At 40.1% G+C, this 26818-nt stretch overlaps 1 protein-coding gene across 2 annotated transcripts in view; it reads left to right on the top strand.

The window, feature by feature from the left end:
* The window catches only part of OTUD4 (OTU deubiquitinase 4), a 46578-nt gene extending 29975 nt beyond the window's left edge, over positions 1-16603 (top strand). For both annotated transcript variants that reach the window (XM_084626696.1, XM_084626695.1), the window contains 8 exons: positions 2872-3034; positions 5725-5842; positions 7298-7353; positions 7929-8012; positions 8909-9044; positions 9630-9893; positions 10666-10706; positions 13916-16603. In XM_084626696.1, the coding sequence (XP_084482822.1) occupies positions 2872-3034; positions 5725-5842; positions 7298-7353; positions 7929-8012; positions 8909-9044; positions 9630-9893; positions 10666-10706; positions 13916-15169 (2116 nt within the window). In that variant the 3' untranslated portion in view covers positions 15170-16603. The remainder of the gene's footprint in view (positions 1-2871; positions 3035-5724; positions 5843-7297; positions 7354-7928; positions 8013-8908; positions 9045-9629; positions 9894-10665; positions 10707-13915) is intronic.
* Positions 16604-26818: the final 10215 nt, after the last annotated feature.

The raw sequence follows: 26818 nt of genomic DNA, 5'->3' as shown, positions 1-26818 counted from the left end.
ATTCATTTCCATCAGTGCCTACGTACCAGTGCATCTAGGACAAATCTTAGGTATTACATCATTTCAGAATAATTTAGAGAATACTTTGAGGCCCTCTTTCTCCACAATTCTTAAGTATTTTCTCCATTTAAAAGTTGGACTTGCGTAGTGTTGTAGTCCAATGACTGTCTCAATTAATTTTATATTTATCCTCACTATCAGAATTTTCAAAGTGCATCTAGTCTTTCATCTTTACTCAATCTGTTTCAGATTTGCTCTGCTTTTGCCAGTCTTATGTAACTTGCATTGGCTGACAGTGTGGGATTCCCAAAAATGCTGGAGGGCAAAAGACAGCTCTTAGCTGACATAGAGATTTTATAAATCTAATCCTCCTTTTCAATTTCTAATGTCTGAGATTCTATGGGTTTTGATTTTGGTATCTGAGAGAGGTGTCCTCTTTTCAAAGCATACAGCTCACTTTGGGCAGAAATGTAGCAGGTGGTGGGCATTACTGAAAAACAAATATTCTCTTACTGTTCATGACTATCAAACAAGGGCTTAATATGAAGCTTTTCTCAAATATGGATATGCTTAGTTGTCCTCAGTGTTTTCTGACCAATCTAAAAGTAAAAACATTTAATCAACTCAAATATGAAATAAGTATTTCATTTGTCAGAATGGTGAAAGCTACGGCCCACGTATTAACACAGATACTTTTTCCCCCTATTTTGTGTCCTTGGATGGACAGAGGAAACTGGGCCTGTTGAGCTGGAAGCTGATTGTCAGGATATTCAGGGCTATAGTAATCAGTTTGGATTAGGCAGTTATGACCATCTAAAGTAGCTTATTAGGATTAGCAATAAAATTGTTAATGGGGCCAGTCAAAATTTAGACTCAAATAGCCATGAATTCTTTGCTCTTGGTGGACTTCTTAATCTACTTTACCTGTGTCACTGTACCTCGGTGGGTCACAGCTGAGGATGTCAGTTCAGGACAAACTGTGGAGAAAAAGGGCACACTCTCACCCTAGCCTGGTGGTTATTCTATCATTAGATTATACCAAGCCAGTTTAAAAAAAGTAAATTTCTGTCTCACCACAATAGTTAACAAGAAGCTAAAGATGCAGCCTCCTTAGGCCTTCCAGCCCTTGTCTCACCCCCTAGGCATTGGACTTTGGTTAGTTACTGAAAACCAGTGTAATCAAAGATAGGGCTCTTCTAATCCCAAGGGATCAGCCACATAGCCATGTCAATATATAACCCATATTTTATCCAATAATCATGCTGAGGAAAGTTTTAATAATAAAATAGAGTTAAAAACTGTTAATCATATACATACAAATAACTGCGAAGTCCTCATCAAGTTTGTAGCAGTGATTGAATAGACTGCTGACTTGTAAAGTCTCTCTGGTGATTTCCAAAAGATTGGAAGGTCCTCAGTCCATAGTTCAAAATGTTCCTTTTAGTTGTAAATCCACAGTCCAGAGAATCAGGGCAGGAAAAAGGCAAAATGGAGATATATCAGGGGTCTTCTATATCATCTGCCATGTGCCTGGAAATGTACTGTCCCAAACAAAGCCCACAGCCCCTGCATATGGAAAGTTACTAGCCCAAGATGGAGTCCAAAGTCAAATGAGCATATGATATGTCCTTAAATGCTTTGACTCACAGGGGTAGCCATTGCCCATGTTCTTGCTGAGGCACCCACAAGAATAGCTATCTGGGCAAAAAGTTTCTTTTATGGTCCATAGTGAGAGCTAAGTGTCCTTGATGGGCCATCAATACATAGCTGTCTGGCCTTAATATAAATTTTACCTGCTGGGTGTTACCCGGGAATACAGCACATGTGTATGCCTGTATGTAGCCAAAATTCTTAACTTCAGATATGAAAATGAAACAGGCATATAAATGGGATAATCATAATTAGAAAATCATAACTTGCTGGGGCCCAGGGCAGAATGCTGAAGTCCCACTGCATTGGGCTGAAGCCTGGGACTCTGAGCAACTTAGCTTCACCGTACCCCCAGTGGCACGGGGCCATGAGCAATTGCTCTGCTTGCTACCCCTTAAAGTCGGCCCTGGCTTTTATATGAAGAAAACCAGTTATGGTGGCACAGGTGGGCCATGGAGTTTTTATAGCATGTTTGGGGGGCCTCAGAAAGAAAAAGGTTGAGCACCCCCTGCTCTACGGTGTCTCTAAAATTGTAGGGGTTCTCGGACAAACATTCTGCATTCTCCTGTGGATTTGCCATTGTCTTGAGGCACCAACAAATCACATGTTCTTGGCCGTTGTTTGCTATATTGTCGCAGTGACTATGCAAAATTTGGAAGACTTAGTCAAGAAAGTAAAGTTGTGAGGGTTTTGTGGTTTAAGAGTACTTAGTCTTTTACTAGCTGGCATTTCAGGGAGAGAGGGAATATATTTTGTTTATATTGCTTCATCAGAAGTTCAGAATAACGCAAAATAACTTTAATAGCATTAAGAAGAAAAACATGTTTGTTTTGTGTATTCTTTTATTAAAATGCATTTATTAGCACTTGAATGTATATATTTGCCCTCTGCTAGGATGTATAATACCATGTGAAATAACTAAACAAAGGGAGAACACTCTATAAATTATAGGAGAAAATGCTCATGATCCAAACTTCTGTTTTAGTTTCTTCCCAGGTGGAAATAAAATGGAATATGTTGTAGATGGAACACACTTTTTTCTCTTAATCCTGATATTTGCAGTTACTATTTTACTATAGGCATAATGGGACCTGAATAGCTAGTACATTATGCTGTATTCTTTCAGCTTTCCCCAGTTGTAATTCTGGGGTAGTTGAACTCTCACACTTGGTATCCATTTTACTATTTCTTTGGCAGTTTTTTGGTCATCTTCCCCTACAGAAAACCAGACCGGGAGAGAGCTGAAGATCTAGACTACACTAGCAGAGATTTTAACTACTTTGGCCTGTCTCCAGAGGAACGCAGAACGAAGCAGGCCATAGAAGAATCTCGCTCACTTTATGAGATTCAGCAAAGGGATGAACACGCTTTTCCTGCTCTTTCTGTATGTATGCTTCAGTAATTGTAGGTAATAAGGTATTTTTTTACAACCTGCCAGTGAATTATTAATTTGAAATTTAGTTCTCCGCACTTGTGAACTTTTCTTATTACTTTTGAGAAGTTAAATGTCTTGTCTTGCATCTCTTCTGTATAAAGTTAAATAAATACAAAAATAGAACTGTAGATCATAGATCAAGACACTTAGCAGTTTTCCTTAGAGAATTACAGATATAAGCATTGAGATGTAATGACTAGAGTGGTCACTGAGGCCAAAGAGTTCCTTGCTCCATCCATGTAGAAATGGACCATGTTCCAGCAGATCCTTTAGGCTCAGCTAGGTTTCATGCAGGGAATTTGTACATCCTCGGGACAATTACCCAAATGCTGCTTTTCCTTTGTGCAGAACTACTCTAGTTCTGTTGCTGTGGGCCCTTTATACAGACAGAGTTGGGAGCAGGATTTGTTCTGAAGTACAGTTCTACTCTGTCTCAATTTGTCCAGGTGAAATCTGTTTACTTAGAAGTAAAACAATGGCTTTTCTTACTGCCAGTTCTGCAAACTCAATCTGGGATCTGAAAATCAAGCAGTACTCTAACTTGTTCATGTATCGTCCTCAGTAATGAACATTCCTTAGGTTGAATTCTGTTCTTTCTTACGTGGAACTCAATTATCTTCAGAGGAGTTGAATAGGTTTAACTGAGTGTGGATTTTAGTCCTTCATTTGAAAGTTGTTTGTCCCTTCTGTTGATGCATGAGTCAGGATGGAATTCAGCTTCATCTCCAGTAGCTTGTTGCCTCTGCTGAACTAACAGGAGTATAAAAAACATACTTTGCTTTGTAAAGTAAGCAGATATAACTCTTAATACACACAGGGAACAGATCTGCTGGATAAGAAGCTGTTGTCTTCACATAATCACGCTTTGGAATTTTTAGTTTGGATTTTTTTTTTTTAATTTGTATTTCAGTCCGGCAGAAAACAGAAGTAGAGGAGACAGGCTGAAATACTAATAGGTGTTAGATTGTGAGGGGAATGGGATTTGAGAGAGACCTTGAGTGTCTTGCTCTTTGAGGATGACAATTTCCAGGCAGAGGGCCTGATTCTGCTTATCTTAAACTTTTCAATGGTGTTACTCCTGACTTCCATTGTTCTTCCTAAGAAGCGAATCAGGTCCAGAAGAGCTTTCTGGAACCTCCTAGTAAGTAAAGAGCAGAACTAGACTGGAGGAGACCACCATCTCGTTGTTGCAGTGTGGGAAATGCTGTGATGCGCCTGCTCAAATATGGAAGAATATTGGGATTTTAAAATGGAAGAATTTATAGATTTTTTTTTTTTTTTTTTAGAAGTGGAATAGAACCCCCTTAGGACTGTCACCTGATGTGCTGAGGCTACCTCTAAGCCTGTTTTACCTGGCAGCTTGGGACTTCAGTACCCTGCCTGGTTGTGCCAGACACTCTAGCCTGCTACAAACACAGACCCAGGTCTGAACCACGTCCCCCGAAAGCTGCAGGCTTAACTGAAAATAGCTTAAGAAGTGCTCCTGTCTCCGACACCCAGTTCCCAATGGGATCCAAACCCCAAATAAATCTATTTTACTCTGTATAAAGCTTATACAGGGTAAACTCATACATTGTTCGCTCTCTAACACTGATAGAGAGAGATGCACAGCTGTTTGCTCCCCCAGGAATTAATTACTTGCTCTGGGTTAATTAATAACTAAAAAGTGATTTTTAGTAAATAACAGAACAAAATAAATTACTAAGCAAAATAAAACAAAAACCTGCAAGTCTAAGCCTAATACAGTAGGAAACTAAATGCAGGTAAATCTCACCCTTAGAGATGTTCCAAGTAAGCTTCTTTGACAGACTAGACTCTTTCCTAGTCTGGGTCCAGCAATCATACCACTGTAGTTACTGTCTTTTGTTCCAGTTTGTTTCAGGCATTTCTCTGGGGTGGAGAGGCTGTCTCTTGAGCCAGCTGAAGACAAAATGAAGGGGTTTCCAGGGGCTTATATAGTCTTTCTCTTGTGGGAAAATCCCCCTCCACAAGATGGAGTTTTGCTGTCACCTGGGCAAGTCACATGTCTATGAATGATTCAGCTTTTTGCAGGCCGATGCCATTGTTTTACATGTTCGTTTGAACATTCCCAGGAAAGCTTAGATGTGGATTGGCGTCTTCCAAGGTCCGTTGTTAGCTAAGCACTCCCAATTACTTGAATAAGCCCCTTCACTCTATGTTGACCAAATCTGCCTTTTGTGCTTCCTACAGCAAACACTTTAAGTACAAGCATAGAGCCAATGCTCATAACTTCAGATATAAAAATGATACATGCATACGAATAGGATGAATACATTAGTTACAGGCATATTTAGCATAAAACATATTCCAGTTATGTCATATTTGCACTCATAAGCATATTTCTGTAAAGCATTATGGGGTGCAAAGTCACAAGCTTAATAACCTGAGCTCTTGACTCCGAGGTGAGCCACACTCTCTCTGAATACAACAGTGAATTGGGTGGGTAGAAAATTTGAGATTAGAAGGCTGCTTCTTTTCTCTGCCTCCTGCTGAAAATAAACTTGCATTCATGGAGGCCAAGTGAGGTAATTTTAGATGATGGCACATTGTTTTATACGTTCCTGTGGGCAAGCCTTTTTATATGAAATGCTGAATTTTGCTTCTCTCAATTTCTTTAGAACCATTTAGTTTGTCAGGCTGCTATGCAGACCACTGATACTTGCGTAAAGATCCGAGCTGTTACTGAGAAAAGAAACAGCAGGTGGAAGGCAAATGTGGAAGAGCGAAAGGATAAAGGTAGTGTCCAGAAAACATTTTCTTTTACTAAACATTGTTAGCTTTTATATAAAGTAACCAAGTCTGGGATTTTCAAAGCTGGGGATGTGCCTATATGTGGATTTATGCATCTGACTGGGTACATGAGGGTAATTTTTGTGACAATAGTCAAGTGCAATGTAGTTGTATGCTTTGGGGAGAAGGTGCTTGTTTTTCTTGATTTATGGGTATGGTCTTTGGGTCAAACACCTTTCATAGGAATTTTCAAATTATGTGGGATGGCACACAACAGGAGCTAAATGCTGAAAAGCTAGGTCTTCTGACCCACATCAAAGTAATTAAGTGCCGGTTTATATTGAAATTAGCGCCAGATTAGAGTTGCAGAAACTGCTGATGGAGAAATGCCAGAGATACTTGCTCAGGTGGAAAGAGGGTTCATCTAAGAAAAAGCAAGTAAAAGGGGTTAGTGCCTAAAGTCTTATCTTATAAAATTGTAAGGGTAGGGGAAGGAATTGAAAGAAGAATGTGTGAGTGAGAGCTTGAATTGCAAACATATTTTTAAATTTTAAATAGTGCTGGAGAAGGGTGAGAGGTGTGAGATTTCCTTCTCCCATATTCCTCAATTCTTTGTGTATTTGTCTTTGTGTATTTGTCTTGGAGGAAAGATAGGGTAACTAAGCTCTCCTACTTCTGGTGGGGTTCATTTTGTGGTGGCGATGGGGAAGAAGGTTGCAGTTGTATAGTGGGAGAGCAGACAATTGTTGTGTCAACACAAAATGCAGCTGCTAATCTGCTTTCTGGCCTTTGTCTTGTTATATATGAACTCTGTGAATCTGTTCCCTGCTTCCCCTTTCTTTACTGCATCATGTTGAAGCTCCTTGATCTTGATTTCAAGGATCTATCCTTCCCCATGTACCTATTTTTGCCTCTTTTCACCTGTCCCCTTTTCTCCTCTGCTCTGATAAAGACAAAAAGGCATTGAAGTTCCTACATCTGATTCACATTTTTTTGAAAGTCCCTGCATCAGGCAGAGCAGGGACCTGAACTTAGGTCTTCCACATCCAAGGTGAGTGACCTAACCACTGGGCTACTGGCTTTTCTAAGTTGCGTTGGTCTCTCTCTTTTTTTTGTGAAAATTTTCATAAGGTCTTGGTTTTCATCCCAATGCAGAATGAAAACAAATTCTGAAACCTTGAAAATTTTTGTGAAACAGAAATTTTGTTTTCCAGCCAGCCCTACTTATTTCAGCTTATTCTGCTTTCCACGTTTATGCTATTTTGAAGTAACATATAATTGACCTGAGGTAGAAAGGTCATGATGTATCTGAAGATTTAACTTTGGAAAGACAAGTTGTTATACTGGCTGAAGTAGTCTCTAAGGTGCCACAAGTCCTCCTTTTCTTTTTTTGGCTGAAGTTGTGACTATTATAAATGATTTGATGCTTCATTTACGATGTTATATCTTTTGGTATTACAGATTCAAATTCCAGGCAGGTCCACTTCAGTCAGAAGTTTGAGTCAAATTCATCTGAGGTAATTTAAAGAAAAGACCAAAGCAATTCTTTCTCTCTCTCCCTCCCATAATGTGCATTAAGCAGCACAGCATAAGGTGGCTAGCAGAGAGGTAGCTGTCTTCAGCGCCAAGGCTGCTGCTGCTGCTTTAGTACTTTCTGTAGATTATTGTAGGAGGGAGACTTGTCTTATTTTTGAACTTCCTCAGAACCTTTAAGAGTCTGATTGTGGTCTCTCTCTGCAATGTAAATTCTACAACTTGGGCTATTAAGAGCACTTCTGAACCTGGATCTCTCTTTGCTAGTGTACCCCATATGTTCGCAGTGTGAGTCTCTGTTCCCCTCTAGTGGTTGGACCTCACAGATTTGAGTCTGGCATGGTTTAGGATCTAGAGGTTCTCACTGTGATTCCCTGCGGCCAACAGATCATCAAGAGGCATCACATTAGGCTTGCCATAGTAGCAATTTGATAAACACTCATCTGATGGCCAGCCTACCTTTTTAACAAAGTGTTGTGTGCTTAATATCTTTTATTGGCCTTTTTTTGTAGAAGAAAAATAGAGTAGCATTGACTCTCCATTTTAACTTTTGTAATAGAAGAATGGTGGAGATGACAAGTATCCAAAAGCTTCATCTCCTTTGAAACAAGGAAAGACACAATCTCAATCTCCTGCTGAACAAGTAAGAAATGTTTGTTTAACTTCTGTTTTTTTCAGCCATGAGGCCTCCAGGCATTCTTGCCATCACAGCCATATAGCTATTGAAGACAATTACTTGGTATTGTGGTAGTGCCCAAAGCCCCCAGTTAGGATTGGAAACCCATTATGCTAGGTGCTATATGAAGACCTGGTCCCTATCCAAAAGATCTTGCAATTTAATTGTAAGGGTCATTCCAGGAGTTTGTGAGTAAGGGGTTAATCCACATCCACCTTTTAAGTGAATGCTACTTGGGTTAAACACTTTCTCTTTTTTCCCCCTTCAGCTATTTCACCTTCTGTGACTTTACCAGAGACCAATATCATTCCCTCTACAACATTCCCAGCTCCTGCTGGTCTAGGAAATTGTTCAAACAACTTTGGTTATGTTTTGATAGCATCAACAGGCATTGTGGTTGTTACCATCCTCTGATCTGTGGTATTGTAGCACAGTATCATACATGATGAGTATCTGAGCAGGCCCACTGCTTCATTTAATCAGTGGCTTTTCTTTTTGGAGGTGAAAAACAGTAAATAAATTTATTATTGTGAGAGTTGCTGAATTTACTGCCTGGAGATGGGAGCTTGATATTCATTCATGGTATCAACCTTTTCTGGAGGGGTGACCCCTAGGATGAGAGGGTAGTTCAGTCTCCATGCAGTCAATGAACAAGACTAAAGGTGGCTACGCAGTTAGGATTCCTATTTTGTCAGTAGCTTGTTAGCTAATGTTACTAGATGGTGTTTTGCTACTGTGACAGTGGGAGCCTGGTTAAGTCTAGATTGTCAAACCTTTGTGAATGGAATAGAATTTAGGCTCTTATTCTAAGCAAGCATTATCTGTGAGCCCTACTAACTTCTCTTGGTCTCTTTGCTTTATAGAAACTGACAGCATGCTTACCATGTGTAAATCCAACTCCCGCTCCTGCCTTCTCTGAGGTGCATTTGCCTCCTACAGTGCCTTCTATTCCAGCCATTGTGCCAGCTTGGCAAAATGAGCCAACTTATCGACCAACAGGTTAGAAGAAATCTTCTTTGGTCTACTTCAGAGACTTATTGTACCATGTTCAGAATGGTCTGTGTGTAAAAAATGACTTCAAATTGTCTGAGTGGGATTTTGAAAAACAGACATTGAAAGATAATTAGAATACTCAACTCTCCTAGCTGCTTTTGAAAATCCCAGTTAGCTTCAGTTGTCCATATAAATGTCATTGCTAATTAAAATAGTTTACATGACCTCTTAAGGGAAGAGGGGTTGTGGGAAGTATTACTATTCCATTCCAGCCTGGGTCACTTAGAGATTCAGCTGTAAGATTCAATTCCCTTTTGTCTTTAAGGGTATTTTTAAATAATGCAAGTGATAAGATTTTTGTTACCACTTTTGGATAGACTGTTGTACAGTCCCTTTCTGAAAACTGTTTTTTGAATTGAGCCTTCATTTTCCTTCAGCTTCATTTCAGGACTCATGCCCCTCTTTATCATCCTAAATAATTAATCTTCCTGATGTTTTAATCCTTCAGTTACTTGCTATCTTATCTCTCATTAATGTACTTTAGCCAAATTATGTGTACTCATGCCTTTCGCTCTTCCCTCTTTTTCTTAGGTATTCCAACCCAAATACCTGTTTCTTCATTGATGCCGGCCCCAACAACTGGACCTGATTCTGTTGTATCCCAGGCAACATCTGCTCCAGTTGCCGGAGTTCCTGTGTCAATACAAGCAGTTAACCAGCCTTTGATGCCTTTGCCTCAGACACTGAATCCTTATCAGGACCCATTGTTCCCTGGATTCCCTTTTAATGAAAAGGGGGAGAGAGCCATTGCACCACCTTATTCCCTGTGTAATACTGGGGATGATCTACCTAAAGGTAGGAAACCTTTATATTTTACACTCTTTCTAATGGAATGTCTTTGTTTAAAATCTGGATGAAGGAGAATGAAATGTATTCCTTTGTTTTGATAAGTGTTGAAAGATTTAACAGTTGCTGTGCTACCGTTCTTTGTATAAAAATAAGTAAATTGTACTGTTAATGGTAATTTTAAGTGGTGATATTCATAACTCTATTGTGAACTTTTCATGGCTCATAATCTGATCCATGAATTAATTTTCTTATATCAGAAAAAGTCTGATTTTTGTGTAGCTTACATTTAAAAAAAAAAAAAAGATTTCCTTGACCATATTGTAGATATCTGTTGCCTGTTATGGCAGTGAAAAATAGCAGATGGAATCTCATGTTGTTTTAATCAGAAATTTGAACCTTATTCAGCAGTTTTCTTACTAGTGTGGGAAAAGGCATATTTTAGCATTTTAAAAAGAAAAATACAAGGAGTTCATGTAGAACATACCACACCTGACTGGATGGTGTGTTCATTTTGGTAGCATTCTCTCTTACATTTGTAAACTGAGTTTGGTTCCTTGAGCTATTAAAACTGGAATGTAAAACATGCAGTTGAGTTTCAGATCATCTTATCAGTCCAAGGGGAGTCGAACCAGCAGGCTGAAGTAGCAATATAAAGTGTTGAACTTTTCTCTACTAGAACTGTAGCTGAAAATTTGCGCTGGGTGGGAGGAAAAAGTGCGTGCATGCATGCATTTTTCTTAGTGTTAATTAACTTGTTTGTTTGTTTGTTTTTCTCTAGATAAAAGTATTCTTCGATTTTTCTTTAATCTTGGTGTGAAGGTAATTATCCAAACTCTCATCAATGAGATTTTTCTACTAAAAATCTAATGACTAATGTTCAGGTTTCTGCCTCCATGAGTTGTTTTTGAATTCCAGTATCTCAGAAATGGCTAGCTGAAATCACTTCAAATTTGAGCAAGGTGTTCTCTGCTGGCAGCAGGCTACATGTGCAAAATTTGGAAGTGAAAGGCTTGTTCACTGAGGTTTTTAGTGGTGACTCCAAAATTAGGCATATAATTTAAAGCAAGCCTCAAGTAAGAATAGGCTACCCTCTCTACCATATTTTGAAAACTTTTCTCTTATCTCAAATTTTATATCAAATAGTTTGCTTGAAAGATTTTGTTGAGATCTCATGCACAGCATCACTTTTGAGACTGGAGAAGTCGTATTTAGGCAATTAATTCCTGGTCAATTAAATGTGTCAGAATAATCCATTTGGTGCTGAACATGTAAATGGAACCAAAAGACTGAAGACATGAGCTTTCTTTCTCTCTCTTTTCAAAGTCTATCTTTTAGCTAGAGTTAAAGTTGCAAGTATGTGCCAGTAACTTACAAGTAAAAACACCTTATATAAGAACGTTGTTGACTCTTCCTATTGCAGTGGCACGAATCTGAATTGGGGTCCCATTTATCGAAAAGAAATCGTTAGAAACGGAATTTAAACTTTAATTTTAAATTAAAAGAATTTAAAACATTTTGAAAACTTAGGTATGCATAGGTAAGACACCCAAACAAAATTCAGTTCCTGAATTGAGGAACAATCAAAAATTCTGAACTGATCCATCAAAAAACAGATTCATCTTGTTGGTGTCCACAAACACTAGAAAGCTTTGATTTGAACACTGCATTGGTTGAACTTGCTCTAGTTTTTATTGTGGCCATAAACAGTCCACAGAAGACATTCTTTACAAATTCACAGTTACATCAGTATCCTACTGAAGGCAGACATCCCCCATTTTTCATTAAGATTGCATATGCTACCAGTTACATCAGTGTCATTACATGTTAGTGTATCAATATATGCAAACATCATAGGCCCAGATCAGGAAATCAGAATACTTGCAGAAAAGAGCAAAAGTGAGGGTGGTGGTGAAGCATGATATACCAGATATGTATATATACAAAATTAGTGCTCTGTGCTGCGGTACATTCAATAGCTCATCTGCAAGCATTTTAAGTGTAGTGCATCTACAAATTTAAGATGTCTCTAGTTGTCTGCAAAGTACTTTAAGCTATTATGAAAAAGGATGACTAAGGGGAAATGGGAGGATGTTTGACTGTACTGTCACTGTACCAGTACAGTGGCCTTTTCCCAACATCAGACATCTGCAGCACATGGCTGTGGATTTCCAGAATCCTTTAGAAAAATTCATGGTTCAAAAATAACAAAACTTATGTTTGAAAGAAACAAAGAAGGGAAGATAGGAGACTGGTGTTGCTATGGGGATAGAGTTAACAATGCTGTGTGACCATAACGGATTCTTTCCATACTCTACAATATTTTGGCTTTCTTTCCTATATTACCTTAACAGGTAATTTCTTGGGTTTCTGACTGTGGTTGTTTAACTGGAGCATTCTTATAAGGGCTAGTCTAAATGCTGAAATTTATCAGCGTAATTGTATACCAGTATAACTACCCATCTGAACACACTTGTTCTGGAATAATAATGCCTTTTTCTGTTTTAGCCTTTCACTTTGGAAGTGGTATAAATTAAACCAGAAAAAGGCAATGTTATTCCAGAATAAGTACCCACATGGGAAATTATACAGCTATAATATATATATGTGTGTGTGTGTATACAGTAAATCATCCCCATGCCTGCCTATTCTACCCATCTTAAGTTAATGACATAGTCTCTCAATTTTAAATCCATCTTAAATAAAGATTTTTGTTTATCTAGAGAAGCATCACATATACCATTGTAGTAAATGCTCTAGCAACATTTCCATTCTGCACTTACAATTTTAAGGGAGGTAATTTTTTCAAGCTTTATTGTAAAAACTACCTCTGGTCTCAGACTTGGTACACCTGACTTCATCTGTGGAGTAAAATCGTTTGTGGTGTTTTTTTAATGACCAAATCTGGAAAAAAGATCTCTTCGGCTATCATAATTTAAAGAATGAAAAGAGAGAGAAGTTAGTGGTTTTGATAACTTTGTATAACTAGTCAAAGTCTCTGGTTTGGTTCACAGAAAATTAGCTGGCCATTAGTCAATGTTGTTGCTATGTATGTTAAAAAAATTTCATAGACCTAAGCTTGAAACTCACTTTGTGGATCATATGATTTCCATTGCTGGCAGTGTGCATTATTTAGGATGTAGTCTGTTATCTTCTGCGTAAGAACTGTCTACTGGCTGAAGTACACAGACCAAAGAGTAGAATTGCTGACAGCCTTGGAGGGCAGTTATGTCTTTTTCTCTCTTATAGAGAATCTCCTGGTCTGGAAACTGGCTGTTGGGTTACCATGCCCACTAATGCCACAGAAATAGCCACTGGTAAAATTCTCGGTGTCCTACAGGCTCTTTCCATATAGGCCTGGGAAATGTCAGCACCTTTAGTGGACATGATAATCCAGCAGCTCCCAGACCAAAGGAGAAGACGTACTTGCAGTAAGTGCAAACTGTCTATCCTCTGTTAGTGCATATTATTAGGTGGTGACAGAAATCCAGTTAATGGGCTGCAGAATGTGACCTTACTCAAATATGGCTTTTGAATTTTGTGGCAATGAGCCTCACTTCAGATGTCCGCAGATCTGTATGTGCATGTTTCAAGATGAGGTAACACTATTTTTTCCTCAGGATTTTGACAGAATGGATATGTGGGTTAAGTGTCCATTTAACACCTATGATTCAAGAAAGTATCTAGAAAACCTGAACACACTTAAAAAGCATAGCTACAACTTAACTCGCTCTGTTATACTTTCTGTTGGTCTGTGTTTAAGCATTTTGACAGTGTTCTTTCTGTATAGTCAAACTGTTTCCCCTTTCACACAGCAATAGGAACTTAAAAAAAAAAGATTGTAAAACCGTAAAAATAGGTCAAGGGACTTGCAGGCAGGCAGGCAGATAGATATATATAAATAAAAACTACTTTTATCTCTTTTTAAAATAAATTGACTGGGTTTCAAGTTGACAAATGACTTTACAGTGTGATATTTTACATCTGTTTGTTTTAATTCCTTAGTAGACTGAAACATCTTTGTTTTGCAGGCATACAGCTGTCCCATGTGGGCACCACATTCTTATTTGTACCCTCTGCATCAGGCTTATGTAGCTTCTTGTAGAATGTACCCAAAAATTTCAGTTCCTGTGTATCCTCACAACCCTTGGTTCCAAGAGGCGCCACCAACTCAGAATGAAGATGAAATGGCACAAACAAACAGACACTTTCCTATGCAGAATGAGGCCAGATCCGATGATCAGAGTCTGCAAGTTGACACTAGGTCTCCATCATTGCCTCTGATTATATCTACAGCTCAGGTGTCAGAAAGTCAAAGACAGGTCTGTGTAGAATCCGAGAACCCAGTGCAAGCTCTTCAGTCAGATCAAGATGAGTCGGTGAGAGGAAAAAACATGTTCCTGCACCCTCCATTTGGACACAATCAATTTTTAGGAGCTGTTCCAATAGCACCTCCTTTTTTCCCTCACTTTTGGTATGGGTGCCCATTTCAGGGTTTTATGGAAAATTCAGTAGTGAGACCTAATGTTATGTCACCTGAGGACAAAGGGGCAGCTGTTAGCCCCTTAGCAAATATATATCTGGCTGAAGAATGCAATTCTCCAGTTCCAGTAACAAGTTGTGTGGAGCATCTTCGGAAGGTAGTGAGTGAAAGTAGCTCCAGTGCCATACCTCTCCCTGTGGCCAGTTTGAGCAGCGAATCTGATGTCCTGGATGAAACCTCAGCCAGGATGCCGAAGATGGAGCAAATATGTACTGCTGTTTCTCCTGCTAAACAAGTGAAGGCTGCACTACAGAATCGTTCTACACAGATGCAGGGGATTGAGAGGCAGACAGTGGTGTCACATGCTTCACCATCAGTAACAGAGCCACCAAAAAATGAAATGAAAAGTAATACTCCCGGTCATAAGGAAAAGCCAGAGAAAGCCAGAGATGCCAAGGCTACTGATAATTTACAGGCCAACTTGGTAGAAAGCAGGACACACAGAACAAGGGAAGAGAGCTCTGAAGATGAAAATGAGGTGTCTGATATGCTGAGAAGTGGTAGATCCAAGCAATTTTATAATCAGACTTATGGCAGTGGCAGAAGGCCAAGAAATGAATGGGGCTACCCTTCTAGTCGGGGAGGATACCAGTACCCAAGAAATGAAGAAGCCTGGAAAGGCCCACCGAACAGAAGCAGAGATGAAGGTTACCAATATCACCGAAATTTTAGAGGGAGGCCATATAGAAATGATAGAAGAAGGGCAATCATGGGAGATAATCAGAGGGGGCATCTAGCATAGGCATGTCTTATTGGAAAGTTTCAAATGCCAATACAGATTTCAAGGAGAGACTTCTAAAATCTTCCCAGTTTTTTTTGTTTTGTTTTAAGATAGGGTACACTTGTAACCTCAAAGTAAGGCCTAGGGGGAAACGAACTCCTAGTCCTAGCATTAAGTTTCTTGGCAATTAAATATTAAGTTTTTTGGTTGAGGAATTTTTTCCAATTTCTGGAAGTAGAAAATTACAATTATTTTAAAGTATAAAAACAATACAGTTCAATATTGAACTTTTTTCCATAGAGGTTTGAGTTTGTGATACAATAAAATGTTTACTGGAATGATACAAATATAGTATTTGACATGATCTAGGTTCTAAAACTGATGGTAGTGTTGCACCAAATATAAATGTATATTTTATCATACAATGCCTTAGTTCTAAACTGAGCTAAAGGAATTTTCAGCCTACTGCACTGTTGTCTTTGATATGCTTCCAACCCAAAGGCCTTTCATCTCAAAATCTGTCAAACTTGAATGTTTCTCTTTAGTATGTTACATCTATGGCAGTCAGCTAATTGTGTCTTAGATATGTTGTATATAGTTCTTTTAATATTCATAGGGTATATTTTTGAATTTTAAAAAGCATTTGTTGAAATCAAAATTGAGACAAGCAGTCAAGAATAGCTGTGTGTGCATTGATAGAAAATTCAGTGGAATGGCTGTTTCCACCAAGAATTCTTAACACTGGTGTGACTATAATGGTGCCTATGCCAATTAAATATTTACAAAGACAATAAAAAATGTAGATGCTATGCATTTCCAAAATATTCTGCATCTGTTATAATAGCAGAAGTTTTTTAATGCCACTTTAACACTAATGCACTGACAAATCCTAAATATTTTGTGAGCAGAAATGCATAAAATACAAGTTACATTTTTTTTTTAAGTTTGTATGATGAGCTACTGTTGAGCTTTTTTTGTTGTTGCACTGTTGATGCAAATTGGTTACGCTTTTGCATGTACAATTCATTGCTGGAACTCCTTTTTAAAAACAAGATGTGGTTTTCAAAATATATTCTCTAGAATTCAGAAGAAAGCGGCTTCTGCCTTATATTTTTACACTGTGTGTCAGAGTTCTGATTGCTGTTTCTTCTGACTCTTAAAGATGATCTCTGCAGTGTTCCTGATTATTGCCTTTGCAGTTGGGATATTCAGCTATCCAAACTCGAGAGTGCAGTGTGCACACTATTCACTCAGCTCTGTTGCTTTGTAAAATTAACGGTTGTGTATATTTTTATATCTCTGTATATACCAGTGTAAAAGGTGATGGTGCCCTTTTATTCATGTCTATGAGATTGTATACCTTTGATCAGGAAACTTGAGTGATACTGTTATATATATGACTAAGCAATTCTTTTCAGATGCATGCCATGTATAAAACACCTAATTAAAAATAAATGTTTGTCCTTTCACTTTCTTTTTAAACTATATAAAACCACTCATAATATTGTCAATCTTCTGGTTCTGTTGATATCTACAAATGGCATATCAGTAGAACTTGGTGAATTGCTACTATATTTGTGGCTACTGACCTGAACTCTCAATCCGCACTGTATAGCAATTAACATTTAGGCACTTAGCAAAATATATATTAGAGTGCATTTTATAAATGGAAATTGTAAAGGCAGTACTGTTTTTACCTGAGAGAGAAAAATATTTAAATCAATTTGAGTGGAAATATATTTAGAAATAAAGTAGGTTTAGTTTGCAAGGTTGCTATTAAAAACGAACACTGGAGGGATGTACTAACTAAGCTCTTGCTTCCCTATTCATATTCAGTGATTACAGAAAATAATGGGGTGATGGTTAGCTAATAAAGTTAAGAAAGCTTCTCTTCACAAAGTGTACCTTCCCCCCTGCTCTTTACAATGCTGCTCTTTGAACTCAATCTAATGCTCACTGAATTCTATAGGCATTGGAACAGATGCATAGTCATATATGCCTTTGTATGTATTATGAGGTTTGAGTAACATTTTGATTTCCACAGATTGAGAGAAATTTAAAAGTGCACTTTCTAGAGAGAAAAGGAGTGGCACCTTAGAGACTAACAAATTTATTTGAGCATAAGCTTCAGTGAGCTACAGCTCACTTCATCAGATGCATTCAGTGGAAAATACAGTGGGGAGATTTATATACATAGAGAACATGAAACAGGTATACACACTGTAACGAGAGTGATCACTTAAGGTGAGCTATTACCAGCAGGGGAGGGGGGGGAGTCCCCCCACTCAGCTGGGGTCTCAGCTCCCTCCTTGCTCAGTGCTGCCCTTGCTGTCCCAGTGGGGGCAGTCAGCGAGCTTGCTGCTTTCCTCACTGCATCAGAGCCAGCGTGAGCCCCCTCTCCGGTGTGCAAGGGGGCAGGGAGCATCTTTCTGTCCCATTCGGCCCCAGGGGTCTGGTTACAGGCAGGCAGGTAGCCTAAGCCATCCATCCCACCATCAACCTCAGCCTGGACCAGACCACACAAGAGATCCACTTCCTGGACACTACGGTGCTAATAAGCAATGGTCACATAAACACCACCCTATACCGGAAACCTACTGACCGCTATTCCTACCTACATGCCTCCAGCTTTCATCCAGACCACACCACATGATCCATTGTCTACAGCCAAGCTCTACGATACAACTGCATTTGCTCCAACCACTCAGACACAGACAAACACCTACAAGATCTCTATCAAGCATTCTTACAACTACAATACCCACCTGCTGAAGTGAAGAAACAGATTGACAGAGCCAGAAGAGTACCCAGAAGTCACCTACTACAGGACAGGCTTACCAAAGAAAATAACAGAATGCCACTAGCCATCACCTTCAGCCCCCAACTAAAACCTCTCCAACGCATCATCAAGGATCTACAACCTATCCTGAAGGACGACCCATCACTCTCACAGATCTTGGGAGACAGGCCAGTCCTTGCTTACAGACAGCCCCCCAACCTGAAGCAAATACCAGCAACCACACAACAGAACCACTAACCCAGGAACCTATCCTTGCAACAAAGCTCGTTGCCAACTGTGTCCACATATCTATTCAGGGGACACCATCATAGGGCCTAATCACATCAGCCACACTGTCAGAGGCTCATTCACCTGCACATCTATCAATGTGATATATGCCATCGTGTGCCAGCAGTGCCCCTCTGCTATGTACATTGGTCAAACTGGACGGTCCCTATGTAAAAGAATAAATGGACGCAAATCAGACGTCAAGAATTATAACATTTAAAAACCAGTTGGAGAACACTTCAATCTCTCTGGTCACTTGATTACAGACCTAAAAGTGGTAATTCTTCAACAAAAAAACTTCAGAAACAAACTCCAACGAGAGACTGCTGAATTGGAATTAATTTGCAAACTGGATACAATTAACTTAGGCTTGAATAGAGACTGGGAGCGGATGGGTCATTACACAAAATAAAACTATTTCCCCATGTTTATTCCCCCCTTCCACTGTTCCTCAGACTTTCTTGTCAACTGCTGGAAATGGCCCACCTTGATTATCACTACAAAAGGTTCCCCCCTCCGCTGCTCTCCTGCTGGTAATAGCTCACCTTAAGTGATCACTCTCGTTACAGTGTGTATGTTAACACCCACTGTTTCATGTTCTCTTATGTATATAAATCTCCCCACTGTATTTTCCACTGAATGCATCTGATGAAGTGAGCTGTATGTAGCTCACCGAAGCTTATGCTCAAATAAATTTTGTTAATCTCTAAGGTGCCACAAGTACTCCTTTTTCTTTTTGCGAATACAGACTAACAGGGCTGCTACTCTGAAACCTTTCTAGAGAGATTTTCTCAAGGGCTGATGTTAAACAGTGTGATAGCATTGGTAGGAGTGGACTTTTCCTTTGAAAAGTGACTTGCAGGACACAAACATTAAGCTTGTGCCTTGTCTTTCTGCTTTACCATGTATAAAAGAGGCTGAAAAGTTTGGTGTTAAGATTTTTTTGTTTCTGTTTCAGCTTTAGAAATAATGAATGTCAAGCCTGGCCGTGTTTGGTTTTCCTGGTAGACTTGTTGGGGGAAGGGAGGTCTCAGCTTTTTTGGTCGACTCTAAGGCTGTGATTCAGCAAGGTGTTCTTAAGCATGTGAATTCTGTTGAAATCTAGAGGACTGCACGTAAAGTGATGCCCAGGCTTAAGTACCTTGCTGAATGGAGGCCTAGAGTTCTGCACCCCAGCCAGAACCTGAGGGGACCCAAATGCGGTTCCGGTTAGGTTGGAAAATCGTCCAGCCTGCTCAGGTGGGTTGCCTCTTAAGAACAACTCCTATCCCTCGGCTCAGCACGGTGGCAGCTGTGTCTCCTGCCCTTGCCTGCCCACCTTGCTGCACTCTGTGTGCTGAGGAGTCCCAGCACCTCTCACTTTGCAGCTCACGCAGTATGCAGCGGGGCAGACCGCTGTTGGTGCGCCATTCCCAAGGGCAGGAGGCAACAATACCACTGATTCAGTTCTGGGAGAAGGGTCGGATCAGGTTGAGTGGACTTGGGTCTGATTTGGGTCCAGGTCTGGCTTAAAAAGTAGTCCTGAGCAGACCCCAATGGAGGTCTCCTACCTACAAGCGGCAAAGAGCTGAGTCTTTAATATCTCATCTAAATTATTAATCATTGAAATAAATAGGAATTGACAAAAACAAGACCCAAAGAGTTAGTGTGAGTAAAAACTCCTCTCTGTTGCTCTGCTTTCATTTTCAACAGTGATGCTATAATTTGTCAGTAGTTCTCTAGTCTTGAAAGTTTTGGTGACATAGCTGTGCCTAGGGCCCTACCAAATTCACTGCGCATTTTGGTCAATTTCATAAGCATAGGATTTTTAAAATAGACAGTTTCACAATTTCAGATGCTTACAGTGTTGTAACCTTGGAAAACCCGACCCAAAAGATAGTCGGGAAGGTGGCAAAGTTATTGTAGAGGGATTGCGGGATTGCCACCCTTCTGTGCTGCTGCTGGAGGGGGCGGTGCCCTGCTCAAAAGCCAGTGCTGTCACCAGTAGCAGCGCAAAAGTGAGTGTCGCAGGGTTGGGGGTGGGTGGATTATCATGGGGGAGGGGTGGGGCTGGCCTTATGGTTGGGTGACCACTCAGGGTCTCATGGTCAGGGGGTGCCATGGTTCTCTCTCCCAGCGAGCCCAAGGCCCTTTAATCTCCTGAGCATGGAGCAGGGGAGGGGCAGGGCTGGGTTGTCCTGGCTGGGGATGCCCCAGCCATTGGCCCCAACTATGCAACAGGTTCCAGCTGCCGGTTCTGATCGGGCTGGGAAGGGATGGGACTTCCTCTTTCCCTGCAGGAGTTGATTCTGGTGCTGGGTCAGACCCATCTCCAGGAGCCTCCCCTGGCTGCAGGAAGCTGGGCTCTGAAGGCAGTGCAGCCATGGAGCTTCCTGCAGCCAGGGGAGAACTCAAAGTTGGTTTAATTTTAACATACATTTTCAAGTTGAATTTTCACTTTAGAAGTGTATTGTTTCAGAGTAGCAGCCGTGTTAGTCTGTATTTGCAAAAAGAAAAGGAGTACTAGTGGCACCTTAGAGACTAACCAATTTATTCGAGCATAAGCTCACGAAAGCTTATGCTCGAATAAAATGGTTAGTCTCTAAGGTGCCACTAGTACTCCTTTTCTTTTAGAAATGTATTGGTTCTTTTTCAGTCAAGGACCTTGGTTTAAAAAGCCAGTTTATATGGAGGGGCTGTGTGTGTGTGTGTGTGAGAAGATGCCCCCCAGCTCATTTTTAATTGTTTATCAGTAATGGTCCAAATGCTTTTTTATAGTACACTGAAACTCAAATGCTCTTTTTTATTTTTATAGATTTTACTCTTTGGAATGGGGAGACAGTCTGATTTAAGGGGTAGGGCATGGAAGTGGAAGTTAGACCCACAGATATCTGCATCTGCTCTAGGAGTTAGACTAGTGTGATTCTGTGCTCTGCTATTAAGTGTTGGGTGAGTGATTAGTTTAGCCTCAATTTCTTACTCTATAAAATGGAAATGGGATGCTCCTTTGTAAATCACTTTGAGATCTGTGGATGAAAATACAGAAGGCTTCCCCCCCGAAGGAAGTGGTTTCAGTGTCATTGGAATCTTGACATAATATGGATAAGAGAATAGAAACCTTTGTAAATGTAACTGGGAACTTGCAGAGAAACCTTAAGTACAGGGATTAAATAAATGCAATAATGTTCTTATGTTTCATGTTGACCAAGCAATAGGAGTCCACGTCTAGGCAAAGATCTTAATTTTTGTTGGGTGATGTTTGCACTTTGCTTTTTTCTTCCCTTTCCTTCTCTTATAACTACTGACTGTTTCATTATCTATAAGCTCTGCATGCAGATTCCTTTAAAAACTGCAGCATAAACTGTTAGTGTCAGGGCTTGTCTTTGTTTACTAAACTTTCACAGCTATGGTACAATGCTAAATCCCTGAATACTTTCCTGCCAATATGCTGCTGTTTCTGCCATGTCTGATTTGTCTCTTTGTCCCTAATTATTGTTGCTAACAATGCCTACAATTATTGCTGGTGGATTCAGTAGGCTAAAATATCTGAACCACGGGTGGCTAATGTGATTTTTATTTTTTTTTTTTTAAATGGTACCAGTTACTGAAACTGCTGTTAGGCATACGTTAGTTTAACAACTGTTTTGACAGCTTTGTCTACAGAGAATTTTTTTAACAAAGAATTTCTACTGTTGCTAACATTGGTTCACCTGCTGTTAGCAATGTGGGGAGCTCTGGCAGTGCTATACAAGTTAAACATTTATAATCAGTAAGATGCTGGAAACTGTAAGGCATCAGGGTCTAGGTAGGCACAGTCCATCTCAGTACTGAAGTTTATACCACTCATCCTGTTGCAAGAGATCTGTGACGCAGGAAGTGGAATCTCTGCTCAAGTGTGAGGCTGAATATTCCAACTGAAGTGCAGAGGGCCTTTCCTTTTACCTATATCGTATGTCTCTATGAAACTACTGAGCTGATTGACTGCAACCTGCTCTGTCAGTAGGGGTAGCATTCCCTCTCCCCCATTTAGTTTTAGTCCTTTCTCTACAGATTCTCAGTGCTGTACAGCTTTTCATAAGTCGAGGGAGGTTGGTTGGTTGGTTTTAATCAGTGTAATTTTCAGGCCAGAAGGAACCAGTATGATTGGCTGTAGTCTGACTCCTGCAGAGGCTCATTCACTCACTCCTGTAATAGGCCCATAACCTCTGTCAGTTTCTGAAGTCTTTAGTCTTCATTTAAAGACTTCAAGTTACAGAGAATCGACCATTTACTCTAGTTCAAATCGACACGAGACCCAGGGCTCAAGTTGCAGAGGACTATGAACCACCCCCCCCCCCCCAAAAAAAAGCTCTCTGCCAATCCGATGGGGAAAAATTCCTTCCTAACAGCAGTTGCAGCTGAGCCATATGCCATTGTAGACAATATCATCCTACCCTCCCATCCATTAATTTTTCAAGACCAGTCTTGACATGGGTTAGGTTCCCCCCACCACAGCCCTTAGAAGGCTGTTGGGTAGAAACCTGTTTACCTAAAGCTGTTGGTGTCCATTTTATAGCTATTTGTTCTTGTGTCTACTGTGGCTCTTAACTTAAATAACTCCTCTTCCTCACTGGGGTTTATCCCTCTGATGTATTTACAGAGAGCAAGCCTCTCTGTCCTGAGCCTGCATTTTGTTAGGCTAAACAAGCCAAGTCCTTTATGTCTTCTTAAAAGGCAGGTGCTCCATTCCTCTGATAATCCTCAAAGCCCTTCTCTGTACTTGTTCCAGTGTGAATTCATTGTTCTTAAAGACAGTAGACCAAAATGGCAGGTGTATAAGACACTGGTGACAGTAGTAATAACATATCCCTATGTCTATTGGAAATATTCCACCAGATGCATGCTAAAGTGATCATATAATACAATAAACTTTCTCCTGTTTCTGACTAGGTCTCCAGCTTCTAGGAAAACTTCTTGGTGTGGGTCCCTAAGTTCATAACTTTGCACTATTAAATTTCATCCATTTCTACTACTTCAGTTTTCAAGGTTGTCCAAATCTTGTATGATCTTCTGGTCCTCTCCTGTGTTGGCAGTGCTTCCCACCCTTGTGTAAATTTTTACTAGCACTCTTTGTGCCAAGCTCATTAAAGAAAATGTTAAATAATATTGGTCCAAGACTGATCCTTGAGTAACTCCTCTGGTAACCTCCCTCAAGCCTGACAATTCACCTTTCAGCATGATGGGTTGTAGTCTCCCTTTTAATAATTTCCTTACCCATCTTTTGATTCTTCTATGAATCTCCATCTTCTCCAGTTCAAAGATTTCCTATATGGAACTGTATCAAGTGCTCTACTGAAATCTAGGTAGATTAAAACTACTTCATTTCATCTAAATTATTTTCTCAACAGGAAAATGAGATTGGTCTGGCATGATATACCTTTTGTAAAACCATCTTATTACTATTTACCTTCTGTCTTCAATTACTCTTTCAAAAAGTTGTTTAAAGACCTTACATACAACTGAGCTCAAACTAACATCCCCCCTCTCACCTTTTAAATAAAGGTAGCATATTTGCAATTCTCCAGTCAGAGGGTATGACAGATAGCAAGGATTTTTAATGAATCTGTACAATTAGGCATGCAATTTCATGTGCTAGTTCCTTTAATATCCTTGGATGAAGATTATCTAGGAGCCCAGTTTGGTCCCATTAAGCTGTTTAAATTAAGCTATCACCTCAGATGTGGGTAATATCTACTTCCTAATCTGCATTCACATTAGCCACCTGGCTGTCTCCTGCTCATTACTCTTATTACAAACTGAGGCAAAACAGGCTGTGTTAGGGTTATACCTATATTAATCTTTAATGTCCACCTGTCCTCACTGTTTAGCAGTCCACTTCATTCTGTGTTTTCCTATTTATAGGGTTAAATCTATTACTGGTTTTAATTTCTTTTGTAAGATCCAGCTTTGCTTTGGGCAGTTCTCACCTGAAAGAGGTAGCTTTCCTTGGTCATCCATCCCATCTTCCATTCACTGTAGGCTTTCTGCTTTCTCAAACTGTTTGAGATGCCTGTTCATCCAGTTTTGGTCTGCAACCCTTTCCAATAATCCCGCCCCCCCACCTCCTTGTTTGGGATGCAGGCTCCAGCTAGTTTCCACAACTTTGACTTAAAAGTAATTCCAAGATTTCTCCACACACAGATCCTTGAGTTCTTCAGTCCAGTCCACTTCCCTAACAAGTTCCATTAAACAAATTACATTTGCCCTTTTGAAATCAAGGACCCTTGCTGCAGCTCTGTTTGTTTATCCTTTGTGCCAGGGTCAGGCCAGTTGGCTATAGGAGAGTAACAGAAGGCAGATATTAGCCCCAGGTTAAGTAGGTCCCTTTTCCCTGGGTAAGGTAACAGAAGGTTCCTTTCTGTTTCAAAAAAACTTTCTGGAGACAAGACAGACTGATTAGAACACCTGCAGCCAATCAAGCTGCTAGAATCAATTAAGGCAGGCTAATAAGGGCACCTGAGTTTAAAAAGGAGCTCACTTCAGTTTGTGGTGTGCATGTGAGGAGCTGGGAGCAAGAGGTACTAGGAGTTGAGAGTGAGAACGTGGACTGTTGGAGGACTGAGGAGTACAAGCATTATCAGGCACCAGGAGGAAGGTCCTGTGGTGAGGATAAAGAAGGTGTTGGGAGGAGGCCATGGGGAAATAGCCCAGGGAGTTGTAGCTGTTGCACAGCTGTTCCAGGAGGCACTCTAGACAGCTACATTCCACAGGGCCCTGGGTTGGAACCCAGAGTAGAGGGTGGGCCCAGGTTCCCCCGAAACCTCCCAACTCCTGGTCAGACACAAGAGGAATTGACCTGGACACTGGGTTCACAAAAATGGCCAAACTGAGGGCTGCTGTGAAGCTCTAAGGCAAGCAAATCCACCAATAAGTGCAAGACCCACCAAGGTAGAGGAGGAGCTTTGTCACACCTTCCATTTAGTTTAAATGGAATTATGATCACTTAAACCAAGGTTGTCTTACAGTCAATTCTGTGAAATTCTTGCTGCTTACCACTACTAAATCACCTTTTTGTTGGTTTAGTGAAGAAACATCAGCTTTTGTATATCCAGGAATATCTAGGCCCTATCACCATTAGTAGCATTTGCCATCTTATTAATATAGGGGAAATTACAGTCTCCCCTAATCACAGTTCCCAGTACTATTAATTAAAAATATTAGGTCTTTATCCATATCCAGATCAGACATGGTGGTCTATAGCAGAACCCTCTTCTTCCCCAAAAAGATTTTGACCCAAATAGTTCTAATTTCTTTATGTTAATAAGGAAGACTATATAATCTTACTCTACCACCTTTACTTTCCTGAGTCCATTTCAAGGGTTTGGTTCTGATTAACACTGGCCTTAATGGGGAAAGGCCTACTTTCTCTTCCCTAGAACCTCTCAAGGCAGTTAGGCTTGCCTGCTGTATACTATGGGGACCACAGTGGCATAACTATGTCAGCACAAGCCCATAGTGTAGACAAAGCCTACAGTGCTAGGATTTTTTTCCATCGCTGTAGGAGCACTATCTACCTGAGCAAAGGCAGCTAGGTTCAGGAAAGCATTCTGTCAACCTACCAGCATGTATACCATGAAGGGGGCAGGGCTGTTAGGGCAGCATAGCTACAGTGGGCAAGGATGTGTTTTTCACAGCCTGGAATGCTGTATCTGTGTCAACCTAAATTTTAAGTGCAGACCAGGCCTATGACAGACAGGAAACACATTTGTGGCAGCATAACCGTAAGCTCAAACTGTGGAATGCCCTCCACAAGTCAAAATCATCTTGCAGTTGCAGAACGAGACAAGACCCCTCTTCAATACAGCATTCTTTAAAAAATAAATAGAACCATGCAGTAAAGCTTGCAAAAAGTAGAAGCCAACAGTTCAGTCAGCTGTGCCTCCTGGACAGATCCCACCATTTTCTGTAATAAATATACTTGAACCTAACTACAGCTTACTTCAGAAAAGCTACATAAAGAAAAGTTATGCTGCTAAAGAGCCATACACATGGCTAGCAGGTTTGAAAAATTACAAAGTCCTTCAACATAGGAGATTTAAACTTTCTTGGACAATACAATATATGCAGTTTGGCACTTCTATTTTTCTTAAATCTGCTGTAGGAGCAAAAACACCTCATCTTTTACAAGTTTATGCTTCTCTAATCATCTTTAGATAAGATGGCACTGAGGACCAGGTCTCATTCCTTTCATGAAGTAGATGGAGTCTTATTGAGTAACATAACCCTACCTCCTATACTTTAAAACCTGCTTGTACCACAAGCAGCTGGAACCAGAAATCAAAGCAGTGACTCATCAGCTAAATGCAGTATCCTCTATCTGTATTTAAGATGTAGTATGTCAGTTACAGATTGTTTAGAGGGGAGTAAGACTTGTTTGACTCCATTAAGCTTGATCAATAAACATTTCGGATAAGATGATCTCTTGAAATATATACCAGTACTGGAAGTATTTGAAAACTCACTGCATAGTTGTTTTACAAGTAATTTTTTCTATAAAACAGGAAAGGATACGTATATTACTTAGAAAATAATGATCCAAAAGACAATCAAGTATTGTACCCCTGGGTGATCAAAGACAAGAACCA

Source organism: Lepidochelys olivacea (assembly GCF_965140295.1).
Source record: "Lepidochelys olivacea isolate rLepOli2 genome assembly, chromosome: 4".
Lineage (NCBI taxonomy): Eukaryota > Metazoa > Chordata > Testudines > Cheloniidae > Lepidochelys > Lepidochelys olivacea.
Note: the sequence above shows the minus strand (reverse complement) of the source record. Positions and strands in the feature narration are given on the sequence as shown.